This window comes from Mesoplodon bidens (genome assembly GCF_964165515.1).
Source record: "Mesoplodon bidens genome assembly, chromosome: 9".
Classification (NCBI taxonomy): domain Eukaryota; kingdom Metazoa; phylum Chordata; class Mammalia; order Artiodactyla; family Ziphiidae; genus Mesoplodon; species Mesoplodon bidens.
The window spans coordinates 17,129,587-17,155,079 of NC_138166.1; the positions used below are offsets into that span (position 1 = coordinate 17,129,587).

General features: G+C 38.2%; 1 protein-coding gene across 2 annotated transcripts in view; it reads left to right on the top strand.

Annotated features, from left to right (window-relative positions):
• SUGCT (succinyl-CoA:glutarate-CoA transferase) overlaps positions 1–25,493 on the top strand; it is a 661,401-nt gene that overhangs the window by 208,468 nt on the left and 427,440 nt on the right. For both annotated transcript variants that reach the window (XM_081244435.1, XM_081244436.1), the window contains exons 10-11: positions 13,798–13,869; positions 24,769–24,866. In XM_081244435.1, coding sequence (XP_081100561.1) covers positions 13,798–13,869; positions 24,769–24,866 — 170 coding nt within the window. The remainder of the gene's footprint in view (positions 1–13,797; positions 13,870–24,768; positions 24,867–25,493) is intronic.

Sequence of the window (25,493 nt, forward strand, 5' to 3'; positions counted from 1 at the left end):
GTTCTCTCCATCTATAACTCCATTTGGGTGCTTTAATTTTAACCTCCTTGTCTCTTAATATCACTTTTACGTTTTTGATATCTTCTTTTTTATGCTGAATTCTAGCTAATTTTTAAAACCTCTATTCCAGGCAGCAATTCTTTCAGCTTTCTGATATGCTCTGTAACCTGTCCATTGAGTTTTAAATATCAATTATATTTTTATTTTTAAAAATTCTGTTTTGCTCTTTAAAAAATGTACCTTTTTTGAGAGTAACTTATACTTTTCTCATATGTTTGAATCTACTGCTCATTTTAAAAAACATTTTAGCCATGGTTATTTTATGTTTTCTATCTGGAAACACCATTAGTTGAAGATCTTGTGATTCTGATTCTGCTCTTTATTGTTTCTGCCAACTCCTGCTCATAGTAGCTTATTTCCTTGTATATTGTGTAATGTTGGATTGTGGGCTCAAAGATAATTGGGCTATCTCAGTGTAAATCCTTTTCAATTTAGGTTGAGGGTGTCCTTCTAAATAGAGTTTGTATTTACTTCTAGCATGGCACCCTAAGGGACCTAATGGAAAGCAGGGACCAGTGTTTTGGCTTTTGCTTTTCAGACCCTACTGATAGATTTGAACCTCTTTAAGGAAAAGCCATGATTCAGATTATTCAGGGAAGTCTTTTTTCCTCCCACCTTTTCTCATGAGTGGGTCTTTCTCATTACACTTTTACCCTTTATGTGTTCCAGCTTTATCATGGTGTTCCCCAAGTGGTTTTCTAACCTGTCACAGTCCTGGTTTAGATGGTAGTTAAGTGGTTCACTTTTGATTACCAACTTTGAAAAATTTAGGACAAGAATTTGGAAGTGGGTCAGTGTTACAAAGAGAATTCCTGTAGAAGTCATGGTTCAATCTCTGGGAGTGAGTGAGGTCACAGAGCTGAAGGAGAAGAAAGAGACTGAGGAGAAAAGCACAGAAATCCCACAGAGTAGGAGGAATTGGATTGGAAGGAAGGAAGATTGCATAGTTTCTCTCCAGGGTAAAACAGGAGAGGGTGGTTAGGAGGGGCAAGGAGATCAAAAAAAGTGAGGACTTTGAGAAAAAAATGCTGTGATTAAGATGTCAGTTGAGAGTAGATTTGGTGAAGTGCTGAATAGGAGCCATCCCAGGCAAGGAAGGGAGGAATGAATGAATGGTAGGAAATGGAAGCAGAGACAGACTACTATCTGAGAGCAAAATAATTTATTATATCCAGTTAGGTAATTAAAAACTGAATATTAATTGAACAACATGTAGAGGGAAGTTCCTGAAGAACTTCAATTATTTGGTCTTCGCAAATGTCATTTTCTTCTCAGAACACCTGATGAATGAGATTTCATGATCATTTTTAAAAAGACACCCTGTCTAAATAATTAGCTATCATATTTAAAAAACGGGACTTTATTGGTTGGAAAATATGGATTAAGGCAAAATAAATCAGCATTCTCTTGGCGTTTAGCCAAAGCCTTCATTTAGGGACTTGTATAACATTGCAAACATAGTTTATTCTTTAGGGGATAATATTAAATCAAACTTTAAATATATCAGTTAATTTGTGAAACAACACTGAAGAAAATGAAAGGTCACACTCTATATATTCTTCTGGATGTCAGCAGGGTCCTTGCTTCTGTATAGGCCTGACAGTTTGCCTGGCCCTTTTTAAACTTTTCTGTGGAACACTCTTCTGGGAAAAATTAATTGGCATTCTTACCAAAAAGAGTTTCATGATCAAACTAATTTGGCAAACTCCTTTTTTAAAATTCTAGGCCCCTTTTGGAGATTCATAAATTTGTTAGCACATTAAGGGTTTTGAAAAGTAGAGTAAAAAAGCTGTTGAGCTTGCATTTCTCAAACTTATTCAAGTGAAGAAAAGTTTTGTGTGTGTGGTGCTGAGACAGAAAAACAGAGGGAACATTGTTATTAACACCCTACAGAACAGTGTTTTGTGAAACTAATTTGGGAAATGCTGGCTTAAAATCTTCTGTAAAGAAACATTTTCAAATAAATATGAGATCCTCCTATATGTCAGGCCCTGTGTGGAGCAAACAGATCATAAGTCCTTAAGATATAGACCCAGCCTTCTTGTTCACTACTCCCCCAAACTCCAGTGTGCAGGAGAACTTCAGTCACATACTGACCCTGAATTTGCATCATATAGCACAGTTTAGGAAATCTAGGATTAAATCTTTTTTGGTTCTAACAAGCAGAAATGCAGTCAAACTAACTCATAAACAGGGATGGGGGTGGTGGATAAAGGGAGGTTATTGTAAAGCTACAGAGATTTTGCAGAAAGGAAAGTACAGTTCCATTTCATGAGAATCAGGATGCCATCGGGCATGCGGCAGTTGCTTAGTCCTTTGCTGTTTCTTTGGTGTAGTCTGGTCTTTTGTCTCAGTTTTAGTCTTTCTGAGGCTTTCTTACTTACTTACTTAAGCCTCATATGGTCATTCGAGCCCCACCCCCAAGTGGCCTTCTGAATTATCAAGCTGATGTAATTGATTCCTGATCGGTGAATCTATTGGCTGGCTTGGGAGTAGTATCCACATGAGTCTCGTCAACCAGGGATGAGGAGTCGTCGGTCACACCATGTACAGAGCTGCTTCTTCGGGGGTGTTGAGGGAGGAGTGGAAATTAAACATTTACCGTAATTGAGATGAAGAGTTTTAGTGTTTGAGAAGACAAGCAATGGTAAATTATTTCCAGCACATTCTATTATGCATAAAAATGCTTAACTAGCTCCCAGAGGAACTGAAATGAAACAATTATTCAAACAGAATAAACTCTGAAATAAAACAATCTCCTGTAACCCCTGACCTTTTAGCTAATATGACCTGTTAATGTTGGCAGGGGTCATAGAAATACCAAATACCTTTTCTTAAGTGGTTATGGAGATGAGAAAAGAATTATTGCTTTCTTCACCTTTTGACCTACTGGAAGGACTTACTGAAAAATTTTTTTCAGGTTGTTTTGGAAGAATGCTTCTAATGGCTCTGATGTTAAATTACTTTGGAAGGGACAACTTCCTAGTTGGTCTAAATTTTGATGCAAAAGAACCTTGCATAACACTCCCATGACCTCAGTTGTGGTGTATGTGCCCATGTGAGTGAGTCCAATGCTTTTGGGTCACCAGTGATTGAAACAGGAATGTACAGAATAATATTCAGAGTACATATTGTTTTTTCTTGTATGTCATGAAATGGAAATAGTTGAGGCACATTTTGAGACTTCAGTCCTCCAGCAATTCAGCACGACTCCCTCCGCTGAAAAGCCTGGGCTCGTTTTTCCCTGCTTCTTAGAGGCACACACAGAAGGGCCTACTGACCTTTCCATCGACAGATTCAGGCTTCACTCAGTTTCCAGATTCCTAAGGACTTGAGACAAGAAATAATTAATCCATGCTCAATTCTGTTAATTTTGCCTTCTGATTTTTAGCTTCCCAGGGAGAGAATTCATTGATCATTGAGTCTTCAAAGATTCTGGCCTCTAATATAGTTATTTCTCACTACAGTAGCAATTCATCATTCTGGTCTCTACCTTAATCTCACATGCATGACAGATGGCCTGGGTTGGGCTCCCAGGTCCTGATCACACAGAAGAAGGAATGAGTCCTTTAAAGAACTGGTTCAGATCCTGGAATGTGGCCATCTCATCAAGGTCCTGCCAGCTGCTTGCAGCCTACCACCTTTTCCATCACTTTCCTTAGTTAGAGATGTCTATAAATATTTAAGATGGAGCCTTCCTCTAAGCTTCTTTGGACCCTGTGGTTAACTTGTTTAAGATACTTGGTTATCCCATGAGGACTACATTTCACTTGTTCCTGTGAGTCAGCCGGGCCTTACCCTAGGCACTTATTCTTCACTGCATAAGTTGAGTAGCCATTAGCTCTTCCCATGACCTTTGGGCCAAGCCCAAAGATGTTTTGCGAACCTGTATACTTTAGATTCCAAGCCTCTGTACAGGAACCCATTTTATATTTGGATGCAAAAGAAATTTTACTTCCAGTTAATGTTCAATTATTTGGTAGTAGCTCTCTGGGTTATTGGTTGGAAAAAATACTAAGGCTGATCCTATATGCTTCAAGACAGAGTGCCAGAGTTACATAGCAACATCTGCTATGGGTGCCAGTTTGGGGTGATGATGATGGAATTGATGGTTGGAGGTGATGGCAGTATGAATGCATCCTTGATGGTCCTGCCCTGTGGCGAGATGCTAGGAGATTTCTCCTCACCGTCCTATAGGATAACAACTTCCTTGCCTCCAAACACCACAGTGGATTAAGAAACCCTTGGCTTTGAGTGTTAGGGAGGTAAAGGAAGAGATCTTTCAGGCCAACTAAATGGCCTCTGAAAATGGGAAGGCTGTCTTGTGAATGGGCTAAACTTTGACCATGGTAGAATGAATAAGTACTTAATTAGGGGGACTGAGTCTTGCACTGTTCCAACTACAGGCTACATCCAGAACTCCTAATGGAATTATAGTCTCCATCTCCCTTTAAACTTACCTTCACCCTTAAACTTAGGCAATAACCTGCGAAGAAGGAAGTTTGTTGTGGGAATCAATTCTGAGTATGTTTGTCATTCTCAGTGAGTCCTCACCTTTGGGTCCCTGACACTTCCTCCTCTTTCCTACTTCATGTTTCCTAGTTTTGCCAGCAAGCCTTTTGTATACTGTCTAGTATTTCTTGAATTGCTTGGTTTGCTGTGATTGAGCATTAATACATCGGCTTTGATTTAATAAAATGTATTAAGCTTCTGTTATGCCAAATATTGTCCTAGATGCTTGGTGTAGCTGCAGCAGGCTCTGAGTTCTTATCTGCCAGCCAGACTCCCATGCTCACCTGATGTCACTGTCATTGCTTCATATGTCTTTGTTCAAAGGCTTGGGCTTCTGCTTTTGCTTGTATTCTCTGAGGTTCTCATCTAGTTAACTACCTGGTTACTATCCCTCCACCCTTTGGCTTTCTTTCACAATTCTTCATGTGGGAATTTGGAGGCAAGTCTCTGAACCTCATTCCCATAACTGGGATCCTGCAGCCTCTGCCTGTAAATCTCAGGAGCCGACTGCCTACTGTCAGACTTTCAAGAATTAGTCTGTCAAAATTTCTTACTCCATTCCCTCCCTATACCCCCATACTTTATCTCGCCAAATGCCTTCCTAAGCCATGCTTATTCACACATTCTATACTCTGGGCTGAAATTCCACTTTCAACTGGACCCGTACCCCAGTGCCTCTTCAGGCCTAGTGGGTAGGTCTAATGTCAGGCCTCTCCCCTAATCCCAGTCTCACCGTGTGTGCCTTACGTTTTATCATTGATAAATCTTGAGACATGATGGAGTTAAAATATGTTTCAAAAATCTTATTGGCAATCCACTCTATAATCCACTTTACAATAATATTCTTATTGTAACTGTGGTTAATATTCTGTTCTAGCTATATTTTTTGCTTGAAGGTGAACTGTTACGGTGACAGCCTGAATAAAGTTCTAGCCTATGAATGCTTTTAACTAGTCTTAGATAAATGTAGGCTCATTATCAGAAATGATATTCTCATGTATGGTACATTACTAGTACGGAACTATGACTGTTGTAACATGTTGGAGATAAAACAAAGAGCACTTAAAAAATGCTTAACACAGTCAAGGAATTTTTACCTTGAAGTGCTCCTGAAAAATCAGTGTGGACTCTTGTCCAGAAATTTTTGTTACTTTCCGTTAAATAGTAGGTGCTTTTGGCAGGCTCTTCTAAACAATCTGGCTTAAAACAATCAATTTATAAAACAGTCAATTCAGAATCATCAAAACTGGTTTCTAACCCATACTTTCCAGGAAAAGCAACCCCATGTGCCATTGTACATTATGCCCAAGATACACGATGGCTGCCTTCTTGAATAACAGCTGGCTTTCCTCACAAAGGACTTGTTTTTTAAGAAAAATAATATCCACTGATAATTTGTGAAGAAGATACAAAATAGGACAGTTTCCATTTCCTTTCTTGCCCTTGCCTCCATACCTACTATCAAATAATGAGTGATTGAAAATTCTAAATATTTTTGATTTGAAATGGGATTTAATTGATTTGAAGGACCTCAAGGAACATTCAGACTTCCTATGGTATTGGAAAATCCTGACCTGGATCTGGGGTGGCAGGAAATCAGGACATAATATTGCTTTCAAAGCTATTCTAGAATTCAGGACAAGGGCTTGTATTTAGTATTTAGAAATGGGTGTTCAAAACTGCTTATTCCCCGTGAAAAAATGTGTAGAGAAGTAGGTAGTAGGTGAAATTAGGGCCTCCCGGGCTCCTTTCCCACTTTGCACAGTCCCGTCCCATAGATGACACTGTTCTTGAGCTGTAAGCAGTTTGTGCCTCATTGCCATCTGGCTCAGCCATAAGGTGAACTGAACTGTTAGTGGTAGGAAATAGTGCTCTAAATTTGTCACGATGTACTAGCACAGACCCAAAGTCAGTAACTTCTTGACATTCCAGAAAACATTCTCATGGCCATGAGTTAAACTTCATGGAATGTCTCTTTCCAGTGGATGCTGAAGTCATTTAGCAATGGTTACCTTTTGTGGAAGAAAATCTTGTTAAAAATTAAGTAGCTCCAGGAGGGTTTGAAGTTTGTGCTCTTGTTTTTGAAGCAGACACACTACCGACTGTACGTACCTTTTATAGATCAGAGAAACTACTGATGCACCGATAGGGTAGTTTGAGAGGGTGACGGAGGAAGTTCCTCTTTTCCTTTTCCCATTTGACCGTCTGATATTATATTGAGTTGATGCAGAACTTCTAGAAGTCCCTCTGTAGTTCTGTCAGCTCAATAATGAAGACGTCGTCAGAGCAGGTTAGCGTGGCTGGAGGCTCAGAAAGCAGAGTATCTGGGGATCAATAGCAACTTCAAGAGCGGCGGGAATTCCCGACTGACCCTCTTACTTCTCTGCTCTCATGTCTGCTCAGTATTCTCTACCCCTGTATGTTACATCTCTCCCCTTCAGTTTCCCAGGCGTGGTCACGTTTTACCTCTGAAACTGCTCTAACTACAGGAACTAAACTTTGAACCCCTGTGTCCTCTTTACATGTCTCCCAATGTGCTCGTAAGTTGTGCAGTTTCCTTGGGATATCTAATCCCTTGTTCCATCAGTATTTTCTCAGCCTGAAAACCACCTTTCTACCGAGGAGAAGGGGTTGATTATGACTAGAATGTGAAGGAAACCATGCAGTTGGTGTGGTCTCCCTACCAGTGCAACTTGTCACCCTTGAATAAGCACAGCTCTCAACGAGAGGTGTTTATTTTCTCAGGAAGAATGAAATCTGGGCTCCTATGAGGAAAGGCTTGATGTTGGCCTGTCCTTTCAAAACTACAGACACCTGCTCCCCCTCCTCTCATCATTTCATGCAGTAGCAATTGTTTCTTTCCTCTTGAGGCTTAAATTCTTTACAAGAGAAACATCCCAGCCCTGAGTGTTTGCGGGCCAGTCTGATGCTTTTGATTTGAGTTCTCCCTGTGATGCAAAACCTGCTAGAGGTGTGTGTGTGTATAGCATGTGGTCACTAATCTTGCCTGGTATGGGGAGTGAGGTGACCAAGGCAATGAGGTAAGAGAGTTTGCAGAGTGGATAAGGGCCCAGGAATCAAGATCCAAAGGCTTAGAATGCACTAGGGAGTTCCGTTTATGTAGGAACCAGCATATTAGTAACTATTTAATCATAATGATATTTATTGTGTCCTTACCTTTTATCAGCAACTATTCTATTCACCTCACACCGTAGCTCTCACTTCACACTGAAACTGCTTCGCTTCAGTAAACACTAAATGAAGCGTTGTACATTTTGACCATCCGTAGTCTCCTGTCTTCCACCGTGCATGTTCAACTACTCCCACTATGGTTGGTCTTTGACTTCATCAGGATTTCTTATCCACTTACACCTCTCCCTTTGTCCTATCCATAACCTCCTCCTATCTCTACCACCTTCTTCCATATCTAGATAGTCCATAGCTCATGGTTCAATAACCTTCTGGCTAGTTTTCTAATTTTCCTACACCTGTATCTTTTGTCATACCCATCTGACAAAACACTAGAGAATGCAAATATCCATTTATTCTATGTCTGAAACAGAGACGATGGAGAAAATCACTCATTTGGGCTCTCAGCACTTCAGCATTCCAGTTATGCTTATCTTGCCACTTTTCTGTCCCTTTCTCTTCAACGATACATCAGAACGTCTCCACTCTTTTTGGTCTTCCAGTCTCATTTATCCCAGCGCTGCTCTCAGCTGATGACTTCACCCCTTAGTTCACAAGCATATAGAAGCACCGGGAACTTCCTCAACCTCCCATCACCAGACCATCACGGGGACCTGTATCTGCACCCGTGCCCATCCTGTGTTCTCAGTCTTTTGCTTATTCTCCCCCTTCACAGTCAGACTTCTCAAACAGATGTTCACATGTTCTCTCTCCATCTCCGTAACTGTTCCTTAATCCTTGATCCATTTCAAGCTGCATTCTGTCCACTTTGTGACACCAGCACAGCACTTGCTGAGTTGATGAAAGACCACCTTGTGGGCATTCTTCAGTCCTCATCTTATTCCCTGGCTAACTCCTCTTCTGCCTCGGCTTCAAATGGGGGTGGCCTTCAGACTATCCCTTGGCTCCCTTTTTTTCCCGCTCTACAGTCTGAACTCTCTTCCTAAATGACTTCATCTGTGTGATAGCTTCACTTATAGATTATAAGCCAGTGACTCCCAAGTTTTATCTACAGTTCAGCCTTTCATCTGGTCCCCAAGTCCTGCTCACTTGAAATTTCCACTGGAGTATCTCAGAAGTTCTTCAGAATCCTAAATGTTACCCATGACACCTTCTTCTTCCTCAGCCTTCAACTCTTAACCATCATATTCAAGTCATTACCAACTAGTAGATTACCAAATGAGTAGATTTTACACCTAAATATTTCTTGAACCCATTTTCTTCCTCCTCTGTTGTCAGGGCCCTAATCTAATACGCCATCATCTTTTAAAAAAATTAATTAAGAACAACTTTGAAATAATCGTAGATTCACGTGTATTTTAAGAAATAGTAGAGATAGAGCCTGTGTACCCTTTACCCAGTTTATCCCATTGGTAACATCTTGCAAAACTCTAGTGCGATATCACAACCGGGATATTGACATAGAGATACAGAACTTTATCACCACCACGAGGATGCTTCTTGCTTTTCTTTTTTTTAAATTAATTTTTTAGAGCAGTTTTAGGTTCCAGATTGAACAGAAAGTATAGAAAATTTCCCATATATCTCCTCCCCCTACACATGCACAGCCTCCACATGTAAAATTTGTATAACTGCATTGACATATTATAATCATCCAAAATTCATAGTTTACATTAGGGTTCACACTTGGTGTTGTCCATTCTATGGATTTAGACAAGTGACACTTATCCACCATTGTAGTATCATACAGAGTATTTTCACTGCCCTGTAAATTCTCTATACTGTGCATATTCATCTTTCCCTCCCCACAATCTCTGACAACTACTGATATCTTTTTGCTGTGTCCATAGTTTTGCCTTTTCCAGATTGTCGTATAGTTGAGAATCATACAGTATGTAGCCTTTTCGGATTAGCTTCCTAGTAATATGCATTTAAGTTTCCTCCGTGTCTTCTCATGGCTTGATAGCTCATTTCTTTTCAGTGCTGAAAAATATTCCGTTTTCTGGACGTATAACAGTGCATTACCCATTCACCTACTGAAGGACATCTCCTTAAACAGCCACTTGGCCATCCCCTTAGTGTTTCCTTCTGACCATACTTTCTCATTTTTTACAGTATTGATGGGCTGAGAATTTTCCAAATCTTTCATTTCTGCTTCCTCTTTGCTTGTCTTTAACTTGCACTATATTTATATTTATTTATATTGTAGTCAGGAGGAGCCAAGTCACACCTTCAATATTTTGCTTAGAAATAGCTTAAGTTAAATATCCAGTTTCATCACTTGCAAGTTCTACCTTCTACAAAACGCTAGAACATGAACACAATTCAACTAAGTTCTTTGCCACTTTATAACAAAGATCACCTTTCCTCCAGTTTCCAGTATCATGTTCTTCATTTCTATCTGTGACCTTATCAATATGAGTTTTACGCCTAGCATTCTACCAACATTCTGTTCAGCATTACCTAGGTATTCTCTGAGAAGATTGAGGCTTTCTCTACAACTCTCTTTTATTTCTGAGCTTTCAACAGAATTGCCCCTAAGAGTCCAGTCACGGCAATGCAGACTTTTTCTAGCATGCACCTCAAAACTCTTCCAGCTTCTACCCATTACCCAGTTTTAAAGCTGCTCCCCCATTTTTAGGTATTTGTTACAGCACTCCATTTCTCAGTACCAATTTCTTAGTCCATTTGGGATGCTATAACAGAATGCCATAGACTGGGTGGCTAAAACAGCAGACATTTATTTCTTATTTCATTATTTCTTGACAGTTCTCAAGGCTAGGAAGTCCAAGATCAAGGTGCTGGCAGATTTGATGTCTTGTGAGGGCTTACTCCCGGGTTCAGAGATGGCTGTGTTCTTGCACACTGGGGGGTTAGGATTTCAACCTATGAATTTGAGGAGGATATAAACATTCAGTATATAGCAAAATATAGTACTTTAAAATTCTTACTTAAAATATATTTATTAAGTAAACACTGTAGCAATAATAACAGGGAACAAATAATTATGTAAAGAACTCATAATCTTACCTTCATCCTAACAAATCTACTTGGTGAACCTTAGTCTAATTATATCCTGGTGGCTGAGCTGCTATTCAGTATTTACTTTCCAATGGTCATTAACTAATTACCTCTGCTTAAAATTAAAAACAAAATTATATTGGTAAAAATATGTTTCATGTTATGGTTCAGGCTTAAGGAAGAAACAGGCACTTCTTTATTAATTAAAAGGAAATGAACACCCCCCAAAATGTAAACTCATCGAACATGTCACTGATCCAAAATTTTGAAAACCTTTCTTTATGTTATACTTGGCAACACACATTTGTTACTTCACATTACTTATCCACTCCCCAACTCACCCTTCCCCCATAAAAAAGAAAGCCAACAAACAACCCGTGTAACTTTGTAATTATCAATGGTTTGTTGAGACATCTCTGCTCAAAATCCTTGTCCTCACTCATAGCTCTGTTGTAGGCCTCCTTTCTGCAGTTTAAGAAACACTAATGCATTAGGTATAACACTGATTTTGCTTTTATATTCCCTTGCCTGGTGGATAAGGGAATACAAACATTTAAAATAGTTCATGTAATATCTCAGTAGCATTAATTTCCAAATCAAGCAAAAATGTAAATAAAATAAAACCCGATTATAATGTTTTGCTTGAGATCCATTTTAGCCACAACTCTATTATATGGAAGCAATCATTTGAGTGATTTATTAACATTTTATAACCATTTATTAATTGCCTCACATTCTTCAGATACCACATAGTATATAGGAAGAATAAAAGAAAAAAAATACAGTCAACCAACTGAGTCTACCTACACTGTACTACAGAACTTTCTGTGATGTTCTCTATCTGGACTGTCTCACATGGCACCCACTAGCCACATATAGCTATTGAATGGTTGACATGTAGCTAGTATGTCAGTGTAACTGAACTGTTAATTTTTCTTAATAACAGCTTTATTGATATATAATTCACATACCATACAATTCATCCATTGAAGCTGTACAATTCAGTGGTTTTTAGTGCATTCACAGAGTTGTACAGCCATTACCACAGTGAATTTTAGAACATTTTCATTGCCTCAGTAAGAAAGCCGGTACTAGTGCAGTCACTTTCCAAATTTCCCCAACTTCCTCAGCCCTAGGCAGGCACTAATATTTCTGTCTCCATTGATTTGCCCATTTTGGACATTTCATATAAATGGAATCACAATTTGTAGTCTTTTGTGACTGGCTGATTTAATTTTAGTCTATTTAAATTTAATACTCACATGTGGCTAGTGGCTACCATAAGAAGCAAGTGAAGTAAAAGACCAAATACAGATGCTTAAGTAATGCTGAAGGTTAGGAGAAGATAATCCTGTAAAAGGGGCATGTGGAAAACATGTCAGAGAGATTGGAGATGAACCCAGACAAAGCCTAGAGACAAGACAGTTTCCTGAAGGAGGGTATGGTTAACAGTACCAAATAATACAGAGGGGTCAAGAAAGAATTATTTCAGTGTAGTGTTAGGATAAGAATCCTGATGACAAAGGGCATTGGAATGTGGTGGTTGGTGAAGAACTGGCACTTTAATATTATTTAGAGATAGAGGGAAGGGAGAAAATTTCAAGATAGCTTGAGAGGGGTGTCAGGATTGATGCAAATTTTATTTTATTTTATTTATTTATTTAAAATTTTTATTTATTTATTTTTGGCTGCATTGGGTCTTTGTTGCTACGTGCGGGCTTTCTCTAGTTGCGGTGAGTGGGGGCTACTCTTCATTGCGGTGCATGGGCTTCTCATTGCGGTGGCTTCTCTTGTTGCATAGCATGGGCTCTAGGCTCGTGGGCTCAGTAGTTGTGACACGCAGGCTCTAGAGCACAGGCTCAGTAGTTGTGGCGCACGGGCTTGGTTGCTCTGCGGCATGTGGGATCTTCCTGGACCAGGGCTCGAACACGTGTCCCCTGCATTGGCAGGTGGATTCTTAATCACCGCACCACCAGGGAAGCCACAAATTTTACTTTTAGTGTAAGCACAAGCTTACATGTAAGCAGAAGAAAAGGATCCAGTGGAAATGAAGACATAAAAGTTTATTGAGCAGGATTCTGAAGGATGTGAGTGAAGGTAAAGCTAAGGTCATTAGCCTAGGAGTAAGATATGTCAAGGAAGATAGAAGTTATCTTTCTCAGAGTCAGGAGTAAGTGAAGAAAAAGTAGTTGAAGATACAGAGCAAGTTTTACATAGAGAGGAAACTAAAGCAACTCATTTACTTAAAGAAAGCAGGAATGAGGCCTTCTAAGGGTAAAATTTGTTTCCTCTGACCATCCCTGTGATCAGATGTGGATCAGGGAGGGCTGCAAAGTACTCCATGGGGCTAAGGCTATGGGAGGTGGAGGCATCAGTTACTAATATGTCTCTGGCTTTTACCAAATGAACATGTCTCCTAAAAGGAACAGGCATTCTCAGGTACCTAAGGCCACACGAGGTCCAGGTGTGTCATTTTTCACTTACTAGAAAGTGAAAATTACCCAAAAGCTTATATCTAAGATTTTCAAAGACAAAAATATAGCACCATTACTCATCTTCCTTCCACCCCACTCTCCTTTCTTCCCTCCTTCTCTCCTCCCTCCCTTATTTCCTTCCTTTTTTCCATGGATTCTTCATATGCTTTGTAGAAAACAATGTACCATCATTCTTTTTGCCCTATGAGAAAAACGAAACAAACAAAAAACAGAGTTTTGGGAAAATCCAACATTAATCCATACTATAATGAATATAGAATTTGATGTTATGAATTATAATAAAAATCCAGTATTTTCTTTATTTTTCTAAGTCACACATTTCCCCCCCTGCTTCCAATGATATAACAGTTAGTGGAAGAGATAGGAAGTGCTTTGAAAACCTCAAATGACAACTATGCAAATATAAGAGAAATATATACTAATTAGTTGATATTGATTTAACTAATAACATTACTTTAGAACAAGGATTCTATATAAAAGTTTGAAAAATTAAAGACAATTTTTGTGGTATTCTCAATATGTAAAATTATATATTTATGTATGTATGTATTTATTTTAGGCTTTTAAAACCAAGGATGGATATCTTGTAGTCGGAGCAGGAAATAACCAACAGTTTGCTACTGTGTGCAAGGTAATCTATAATATTTGGGATGGGTGGATAATATATGCAACAACTCATTTTGCACAAAGCCAGGAAAATTCAGTTTTGCCTAGAACAATGTTGCTAAGTGTATACTCAAGACTCCCTGTGTTAGCACCTAAAAGTATGCTTTTTCTGTGCTTACAAATGCTAAGGACAGGGTCTAAATTAGCACTCTGGTTTTGTAAAATTGATGTATCTGGCTGTATTTTTATTTTTATTTATTTTATTTTATTTTATTTTAAATTTTTTTGTGGTACGCAGGCCTCTCACTGCTGTGGCCTCTCCCGTTGCGGAGCACAGGCTCCGGACGCGCAGGCTCAGCGGCCATGGCTCACGGGCCCAGCCGCTCCACGGCACGTGGGATCCTCTCGGACTGGGGCACGAACCCGTGTCCCCTGCATTGGCAGGCGGACTCCCAACCACTGCGCCACCAGGGAAGCCCTGGCTGTATTTTTAAATGAAGAATCATAGTAGCTTAATTTATACTAAAAATTGACCTACTAGTCCAAACAAAAAGGAAAAAGTCATTTTAAAGGGATTTTTAATGCCGGGATTTTTTTTCTGAGAAAAAGAAAGGAACAGAGGAACTAGAAAACAATCAGAATACAATTAACAAAATGGCAATAAGTACATACCTATCAATAATTACTTTAAATGTAAATGGACTAAATTCACCATTCAAAAGACATGGAGTAGATGAATAGATTAAAAACACAAGACCCATATGTATGCTGCCTACAGGAGACTCACTTCAGATGTAAGGACACACACAGACTGAAAGTGAAGGTATGTAAAAAGTATTTCATACAAATGGAAACCAAAACAAAGCTCTGGTAGCAATACTTGTATCCAACAAAATAGACTTTTGTGATAAGAGACAAAAAAGGGCATTGTATACTGATAAAGGGGTCAGTCCAACAAGAGTATATAACATTTGTAAATATTTACACACCCAGCATAGGAACACATAAATATAGAAAGCAAATATTAACAGAGCTAAAGGAAGAACTAGACATCAATACAATAATAGTATGGGACTTTACTACCCCACTTACATGAATGGATAGATCATCCAGACAGGTAATTAATAAGGAAACATTGGTCTTAAGTTAGACCAGATGGACTAAACAGGTATATAAAAAACAGTCCATCTAAAAGCAACAGAATACACATTCTTTCTCAAGTGCCCATGGAGCATACTCCAGGATAAATCATATGTCAGGCCACAAAACAAGTCTTAATAAATTTAAGAATATTGAAATCATATCAAGCATCTTTTCTGACCACAAAGGTATGAAACTAGAAACCAATTACAAGAAAAAAACTGGAAAATCACAAATGTGTGGAGATTAAACAACATGCAACTATAAAAATGACTGGATCAATGCAGAAATTAAAAGAAATTAAAAAAATCCTTTGAGACAAATGAAAATGGAAATCCAACATACCAAAACTTATGGGTTGCAGTAAAAGCAGTTGTAAGAGGGAAGTTCATAGCGATAGATGGCTACCTCAAGAAACAAGAAAAACCTCAAATAAACAACCTACGTTTTCACCTCAAGGAACTAGAGAAAGAAGAACAAACAAAGCCCAAAGTTAGTAGAAGGAAGAAAATAACAAAGAGCAGAGTGGAAATAAATGAAATAGAGACTAAGAAGACAATAGAAAAGATCAGTGAAACTGAGAGCTGGTTCTTTGAAAGGTAAACAAAATTGACAAACCTTTAGCTAGGTTCAAAAAAAAATCAGAAATGAAAGAGGAGGTGTCATAATTGATACCACAGAAATACAAAGGATTGCAAGGGACTATTATGGACAATTATATGCCAACAAATTGGACAACTTAGAAGAAATGAATAAATTCCTAGAAATGTACAACATTCCAAGACTGAATTATGAAGAAATAGAAAATCTGAAGAGACTGCTTACTAGTAAGGAGATTGAATTAGTAATCAGAAACCTCCCAACAAACAAAAGTATAGGACCAGATTGGAAAATTCTGCCAAACATTCAAAGAAGAATTAGTGCCAGTCATTCTCAAACTCTTCCAAAAATAGAAGAGGAGGGAACACTTCCAGATTCATTTTACAAGGTCAGCATTACTGTGATACCAAACCCAGCAAGGACACCACAAGAAAAGAAAACTACAGGCCAAAACCCAGCAAGGACACCACAAGAAAAGAAAACTACAGGCCAATGTCCCTAATGAACACAGAGGTGAAAATTCAACAAAATATTAGCAAACTTAATTCAACAATACATTAAAAGGATCTTACACCATCATCAAGTGGGGTTTATTTCTGGGAGTCAAGGATGTTTCAACACAACACAAATCAATCAATGTGATATATCATATTATTAGAATGAAAGGAATCATGATCATCTCAATAGGCATAGAAAAAGTATTTGACAAATTCAATATTCATAATAAAAAACTCTTAGATTAAGTATAGAAGGAACATATTTCAACATAATAAAGGCCATATATGACAGGCCTACAGCTAACATCATGTTTCGTGGTGAAAGGTTGAAAGCTTTTCCTCTAAGATCAGGAACAAGACAAGGATGCCCACTCTCACCAAAGTTACTCAACATAGAATTGGAAGTCCTAGCTAGAGCAATCAAGGCAAGGAAAAGAAAGAAAAGTTATCAGAACTGGGAAGGAAGAAGTAAAATTGTTTCTACTTGCAGATTACGTGACTTTATAGTTAGAAAATCCTAAAGATTCCACCAAAAATCTATTGGAACAGTAAATGAATTCAGCAAAGTTGTATGATATAAAAATCAATATACAAAAATCTATTGTGTCTCTGTACACTAATAACAAACTACCAGAAATGGAAATTAAGAAAACAACCTCACTTACAATTGCACCAAAAAGAATAAAATACCTAGGGATAAATTTAGCCATGGAAGTGAGAGACCCATACACTGAAAATTTTAAGACATTGATGAAAGAAATTAAAGGAGACACAAATAAATGAAAAGATATTATGAAAAGATATTCTGTCCTCATGGATTGGAAGAATTAATACTGTTAAAATGTCAGTACTATCAAAAGCCATCTATAGATTCTGTGCAATCCCTATCAAAATTCCAGTGGCATTTTTTACAGGAATAGAACAATTATAAAATTTGTATGGAACCACAAAAGACCCTAAATAGCCAAAGTAATCTTGAGAAAGAAGAACAAGGAAGAACAGGGAGAAGGCATCATGCTCCTGGATTTCAAACTATATTACAAAGCTATAGTAATCAAAACAGTATGTCATTAGCATAAAAATGGACACACAGATCAATGGGACAGAATAGAGAGCCGAAACTAAATTCACTCATATGTGGTCAGTTAATTCATGACAAAGGAGCCAAGAATATACAATGGGGAAAGGACAATCTCTTCCATAAATAGTGGTGGGAAATAGACAGTCATACGCAAATGAATTAAACTGGACCACTATCTTATATCATATACAAAAATTAACTCAAAATAGAATAAAGGCTTCAATATAAGACCTGAAACCATAAAACCCTTAGACGAAAACATAGGTGGTAAGCTCCTTGACATCAGCCTTGGTGAAGATTTATTGGCAAAAACAAAGGCAATAAAAGCAAAAATAAACAAGTGGGACTACATCAAAGTAAAAAGATTCTGCACAGCAAAGGAAATCATTGACAAAATGAAAAGGCAACATACTGAATGGCAGAAAATATTTGTAAATCATATATCTGATTATAGGTTAATACCCAAAATAGGTAAAGAATTCATACAACTCAATAGCAAAAACCCACACAAGCCAATTAAAAAATCGGCAGAAGTTCTGAATAGACAGTTTTCCAAAGAAGACATATAGATGGCTGACAGGTACATGAAAGATGCTCAGTGGGAGAGTGACAATAAATAAATAAACAAAACTCCAAAACGATCCATGGTAAGTGCCATGCAGAGAATTAAAATAGGCTACTGTGTTAAAATAGTGGCTGGGTTGTCAGGGGAAAGTCTCTCTGAAGAAATAACATTAAGATGAGATCTGAGTGACATTCATAAAGCAATAGCGATAAGTTTTTTCAATATAAATATTAGCAAAAAATGTTTGCCATGCTAATATAAATATAGTACTCAAAATTCACAAAAAAGCCTGGAAGTATTCCATAATGCTAATACAGACCATATTTGGGTGGTAGGATAGAAGTGAGTTTTTCTTTCTACTTCTATGAAGTGGTAAAATACAAAAATACATTTAGGCTTTGTCCCCGATTTCTTACACAGAGTTCCTAAAACCCTCGAAATTTCCTGAATGATGGAAGTGTTTTTTGTTATTCACAACAAGCTCCTTTCAATCACACCTGAGCTTATGCTACTGAGGTGACTTAGGGTGGGGTCCCTAGATAGCCCCAGGATAGGTTGGTCCCCAGGAAGACCAAGTGATTAGAGGGTTAGAAATTTTAGCCCCACCTACGAACCTCCAGTAAAGGGAGAGGGGACTGGAGATTGAGCTCTATGAAAACCTTTGAACTCTAAGATTCAGAGAGCTTCTGGTGAAGACAGCAAGGTGATGGCAGGGTAGTGGAGCATGGAAGCTCTGCACCCTCCCACCGCATACCTTGCCCTGTGCATCTCTTCCATTTGGCTATTCCGGAGTTGTATCCTTTATAGTAGTAAGTAAAAAAAAAAAAAAAAAAAAGGTGCTCAACATCTCAAATCATCAGGGAAATGCAAATAAAAACCACAGTGAGATCTCACCTCACCTGTCCAGAATGGCTATTATGAAAAAGACAAGAAACAACAAATGTTAAGGCCCTAAACAAGGCCTTAAATAAAGACCTTGGAATTATTTAAAGTAATTTTATGTTGAAGATATACTCAATTTTTAGCATTGCTTGGACATTTTTTTTCAATTTGATTTTTTTTTTTTTTTTTTGTGGTACGCGGGCCTCTCACTGTTGTGCCCTCTCCCATTGCGGAGCACAGGCTCTGGACGCGCAGGCTCAGCGGCCATGGCTCACGGGCCCAGCCGCTCTGCGGCATGTGGGATCCTCCTGGACTGGGGCACGAACCCGTGTCCCCTGCATCGGCAGGAGGACTCTCAACCACTGCGCCACCAGGGAAGCCCAATTTGATGTTTTTATTATTTATCCAGACTCTGGTCTTTTGTTTTTATTTAAGGCTCTAGTTTTCAGTTCACTTTTTAGAGTTCTAATCCCAGGCAAATAATCTAGTTTAACTGTGTGTATATATATATATATATATATATATATATATATATATATAAAAGTTTATTTTTCTTACATGTAGGGAAAGGCCTTACCTGTTGAGGATTTTTTACTGGTTGGGAAAGGTTTTCTTTTTCCTTGTACCATGAGCTTTCAGTTTTAATAAAGATGCCTGTGAATTCCTTAGAGGAACCTTATTTACTGCAGTTAACTTATTATGTACAAAAATTACTTATTTCTATGCCTCTTTTGTATGAGAGGTTAACGAGCACAGCTAAAAACCACAGCAAAGGGGTGGGAAGTACCGCAGAGAAGGTGACAAATGGAGATAGTTCCAATTGCAGGAAGGGCTGGAACATCTGAGGTGGGAAAGAGGGGAGCTTTTATAATGGTTACTCTGAGTAAGTGTAGAGAAAATTGATTCAAACATTTGATCTGGGATCAAAGAACCTTTATTATGAACGGTCAATGTTAAAAATATAAAACATACGGAAGCCGTTGCCTGTGAAGTCATTTGCGTACTCTAGCTGCAGAGATGTAAAAGCCAGTTCATTGCTATAAACAAGGACAGATTTTCTTCCTGGGCCATATGTTTTGGAGTTTTCTCTCTCCAGAATCAGGGTGGGGAGGGGGTAGAAATTACTGGTTGACATATTCTTCACTGTTGAAAATAGCTGCACTGAATTCTTTTTATTTTTGATTCATTACTGATGATCAATTTAAAACTTTTGAACTTCCTCATAAATATCCATAAGAACGTTTTTTTGAAAAAGATTTTTATTTCAAAGCAGAATATTTGCCATCAGTTTTAGTACTAAAATATGACTTATTGTTATGGTGTGTTATGACACATTTTTTAAAAAGGAGACTAGCAGAGGGCCTTGGAGAATGGCATACTTGACCTTGTTTTTCCCATATGTGAGTTAGGAATGATAATCCCTGTTATGAGCCATTAAGGCAATGTCTATAAAACTCTTTGAGATCCTCAGAAGGAAAGTTTTATGTGTACAAGATTTTAATGTTATCTACATCATTTACTAGGCATCTTCAGCAAACGTTGCAATCTGATTGAGTTTTTCACCTTCATAATTATACCCTTACATGTAAACTTGTTCTAAAAACCTTTTCTAAGGAAAAAAAAAATCATCTGTTTCCTTATTTGATGCAAGGTTCTCCCCCTTCCCATATATAGTGAGCGAGCTTTTTCTAGGTATTTTTTATTCAGCTGTGTCTATTACGGAGGGTATTATCGTTCAGGCTGGCCTTGTAGAAGTGGAGGACCCCAAGTTAGACAATGAGCCTATCAAAATTATTCTTTTGCCACGTAAAGTCCATCATGAAAGACAGGGCTCCTCTGCCTCCTGGGGAGAAATGTGGCAGTATTGTTTGTGACAAATGAGTAGAATTTACTTATGCCCAATCTCTTTCCAAAAGAGAGTTTGATATACTGGTTGACTAAAAACTCCATTGGGAGGGGCCCTATTAGAATACCCTTACTGTCAGGGATTAGAGTGGCAGTGAGAGCTTTGGGTTCAAGGCTTGGGCTTCAGAACATCTTCTCGCATATAAAGTGAACCTTGGCTTATAACAAACCCTATTTTATGTCCCTTAACATGATACGGAAGGGTAGGGAACATGCGCACATGTAAGCTATTTTAAGCTGATTGATGCCAACACTAATGGGTATTCCTATTTGAAATACACTGACATCCTTTTAAAAGTCATATAGACTGAAAGTTTCTTTTATTGGAGGCAATATACATTGGTTCTCAACTTTAGCATGCATAGGAAATCTCCTTGAGCCCCTGTCCCAAAGATTTTGACTTAATAGGTGAGGTGGAGCACAGGAAACTTCAATTTTAACAAGCCCTATAGTTGATTTTAGAGCAGGTGGTCTGAGGACATTTTAATTCTAGGGCATTCTGGGAGTCTTGAAACCAGTCAGGTGATCTCTGGCAAGGTACTTAATCTTTGCTAAGCATCAGTGTCCTCATGATAAAAATGAAGGTTATAATACACAACTATACTAATATATAACTTTTGGTTTTTTTTTAAAAAGTTAGATTAGATAAGTAAAACACTTAGTACAGTCCCTGGCTCACAGCATGAACTTAATAAGTGGTCTTTCTAGCAATTAGGTGTGGAGATTCTGTTTCTGGGTAAAATGGAGTAAGCACATTTCTCCCTGTCTCACCCACGGAACACAGTGATAAAACCTGTACAGAATGCATGGAACATCTGTATGAGGACTGTGAAAAGTAAGTAATAGCAGGAAAATTGGGAAGGAATACCAGAATTTGAAATACCTCTAAACTGGCAGTAAGCTTACCGGTTTTTCCCTCTGATTATTCCTTTCCATGAACACAGCCTGAAACCTGGCAGTGGGCACCAGGGAACAGAGCTGAGTTCCAGGAGATGCCTCATTCCTGGTGTGAGGAGCATAAAAGTGGAGTCTAATGTCAGAGAGAGTGTGGACGTCCTCCCTTTTTGTCCTCTCATTTTCTCACACCCCAGCCTCCAAGCAGTCCTGTAGCGGCAGCGGCGGGTGAGCAGCAGCCAAAACTCTGAGGAAGGGGACCTTTCTTTCATCACTAAGCTGTGATCCCAAAAGAGAGGGGTAAATCCTTGATGCTTTTTCCTCTGCCCTCCCACTGACTGGCCTCTGCCCTGGAAGTATGCTGGGGAGTAGGGTAACTAGAGGGGAGCTCTAGGGAACTGGAAAGAGGTTGCAGAGAGGGAAAAGCTTCAGAAAGGGATCCGTGAAGTTGTTTGTGAACTCCTGAGCTCACCCCTGAGCTGCACATGCATTGATCTGGTCCTAATCAGGACACCCAAGACGTTGAGAACTATTAACAAATAGACAACTTCCCAGGTTGCAGCATGACCATTAAGTAGGGCACAGGTTCAAAAAGCAATTGCAAAGGCTTTGAAAACTGAACTAACAGTAGAACCAAAGCACATAGAAGGTGAGTTGGGACTTGCAGACTGAACTTAACCAGGTGAACTGCTTGCTAAAAACAATAACAACAGAAATTTCCTGTAGGATGTAAACAAGACTCAGAGGCTTATAATATTCAAAATATCCAGGATACAATCCCAAATTACTCAGCATATGAAGAACCAGAACCTGCATGAGAAAAGACGATCAATAAATGCCAATGCCAAGATGATACAGATGTGGAAACTAACTCATGAAAACTTTAAAACAGCCATTATAAAGATACTCCAACAAGCATCGCAGACACTTAAAATAAATAGAAAAGTAGAAATGTCCAGAAAAGAAATAGAAGATTTGAAGAAGAATCAAATGGACATTTTAGAACTGAAAAATACAGCAACCAAATATAGGAACAAACACCTCACTGAATGAGCTCAGTAGCACAATGGAGGTGACAGGGGAAACAGTTAAGGAACTTGAAGATGGATAAATAGAAATTATTCAGTCTGAACGTCAGAAAGGAAAAAAAAGATAGTCCTCTCCCCAAAATGAAAGAAAGAACAGATACTCAGGGACCTGTGGGACAATAACAAAAAAATCTAATATTTATGTCCCTGTAGTCCCAGAAGGAGAGAAGAAAGAGAACAGACTGAAAAAAATTGAAGCCATTGAAGAAACGATGGCTGAAAACTTCCCAAATTTGGTGAAAGATTAAAAACATACAGATTTAATAATTTCAGCAAACCCCAAATAAGATAAATCCAAATAAATCCATGCCCAAGCACATCAAAATATTACTGCTGAAAACTAAAGACCAGGAAAAAGCATTTGAAAGCACCCAGAGAGAATGACGTATTATTGATACATTTGGGGGAACACTGACTCAATTGACTGCAGGTTTCCTGTCAGAAACTACAGAGCCCAGAGAGAAGTGGTACAACGTGTTTAAAGGGCCAAAAGGAAAGAACTGTAACTGCAGAATTCTATATCCAATAGAAATATCCTTAAGAAATGAAAGTTAAGTAGATAATCTCCCCTACATTCTCCCTTCTTTCCCATCCTTCTTTTTTGAACAAACACATGCTTTAGTATCTCTTTGGGGAGAAACAGTACCTACTTGGAATATTTCACATTTACTTAATGCTTAATATGTCAAGCACTTTCACTTACATTGTTTCATTTTGTCCCAGGCAGCATTCTCTTTCAAGCACCTAAAGCATGGTTATGACCACAGCTCTTAAAGCAGTCTCTCTAGAAACATTTTGAATGCTGGCATAGTTGAAGACAGAAGGATAATTACTTTACCCACTATTTAACACCAACTTTCAAAGAGAAAAGAGGTCCAGTAAGTCATATTCAGAGAAGGAGACATGAGTGCACCCCAGTTACCATTGAGTGCAAACACTGAGTAGGTTTTTATGTAGCTTACAGTGTATTCTGGGTGAGGCCACATGTATAAATTTAACGTGTGATCTAGTGAAGGCACTTGCTTTTTCTTGAAATGACTTATTCACTCTTGGTGGAGGAGGGTGTGTTTTGATTCCTGGATAAGCCTTGAGGCCAATTCTTGGATCAGGTGTGGTGACAGGGAGGTTTCTAGAAAGGGCACTGTATGTGGTGTCACTTTTTAAAATCTTTATTATTCCTAAAGGAAATGAATAAGTGAAACATGTGAAAGAGAAATTACACCATTGAGATGCTCTCTTTACTTCAGGGCATCTTCTTCACTTCTCTCTCCTTTGTAAGATGATTAATGGATTGACTTTATTTAAACTGTGGGAAACAAATGAAACCATTAAGTGTTTATATTTAAGGCAAATACATTAGTAGAGGTAGAGAAGCTTTCTGTGGGCTACATGGCCTGCCCCTAGCCCATAAATGCTCCTTCTGACTTTCCAACACAACTGCCAAACTCTGCCTCCACACATTCTTTTTAAAACTCTTTTCCATTCCAAATCCACTTGGTACTTTCATTATGGTCTTGTTAAAATTGCAAGATGCCCGCTGGGACTTCCAGGATAGATTTTCTCTTTACTGAGGAGGAGCAAAAGAGGAAGAATATAAAAGCACTTCTATTTGTTATTCCTTCAGGGAGTCATAGTAAAGAAAAATAGGGACACTTCTATAGGAGGAGTATCTTTTAATTTGACATTGTTTTAACGGTGAGCATTTGGGGCAAGTGTGTATGCTTCCCCTTTATTTTAGCACCTTGTACAACATCCTGGATAGGACTACTGGGACAGATAATACTATTTTATTTACATGTGGAACAAATAAGTGAATGTACCTACAAGATATATGTTGATTATGAGCTTCATGTAAGTGCAGACTTGCACTTATGTCATTGGTTCTTAGAATTAGGTCAGTTTTACCCAATTTGTACCTCTATCTCTGTTTCCTCTAGATAAGACTTACTGTGGGAATCTGATAACTCTTTTCCTATATTCTCATAAATGGCTACAAGATATTATGGGGGGTCTGATAAATGTTTTTTTGTTTTCCTGTATGTAGGCACATGCTTAAATGTAGTAAAAACTTCTTATAAATGAGAAAACCAGTCACCAGCATGACCCATCCTAATCTCATGATCCTTCCCTCTATATATCCTTGTGTTAAGAAGTATAAAGACCAGCAAGGAATGGTCTTGAGGATGGAGTGGTAGGTCCTGAACACTAGTACCCACAGGCAGGTACACAAAAATTTTGTGAATTACACTTTAAAATTCTCTTTCCCTTTTAGATCTTGAATTTGCCTGAACTGATTGATGATTCCAGGTATAGAACTAACCACCTTCGGGTACAGAATAGAAAAGAGCTTATTAAATTACTATCGACACGGTAAGCTTGGCTCTACTGTTTGTACCTTTAAGAATTAATATGTTATTAGCATTTATCTGGCATTTTGTGGTGCTCTTTTTGGCTTATTTAGATTAACTTATAATTATCTTTCATTTTACAAAATTGGTTAGTGGAAATATATTTTAAAGCTATGTTTTTCTTTGTTTGAAAGCGTTTGAAAGTATTTCACATGTCTTACTAAGTATTGCATCATAACAATGATACAAATAAGAACATCACAATAGCTTGCATTAGTTGCTTCTCTGTGGCATGTGTTTGGGTTTAGTCTATCATAAATACTAACTAATAATTCAACATCATTTTTTACATTTACTGTATGAATCGCTCTACATACATGATCTCATTTAACCCTTATAATCATCCCGTGAGGGAAGTTCTATTATTTCCATTTTACAGATAAGGAAACTGAGATAAGGGAGGTTCAGTCAAGAGCTTTTCTGAGCCTCTCTGTGTAGTTTGTCATGATGATGTTTTGAAAATGGCAGGTTGAGTCATAAAGGATTAATGCTGACCAATTAGAGTATTTGATTTTCAAATTATTCCATTCATGTCAGGTTATACTTTTGTTCAAACCTGTATCAATTTTTCAAGTTTGCCTCAGAAAAA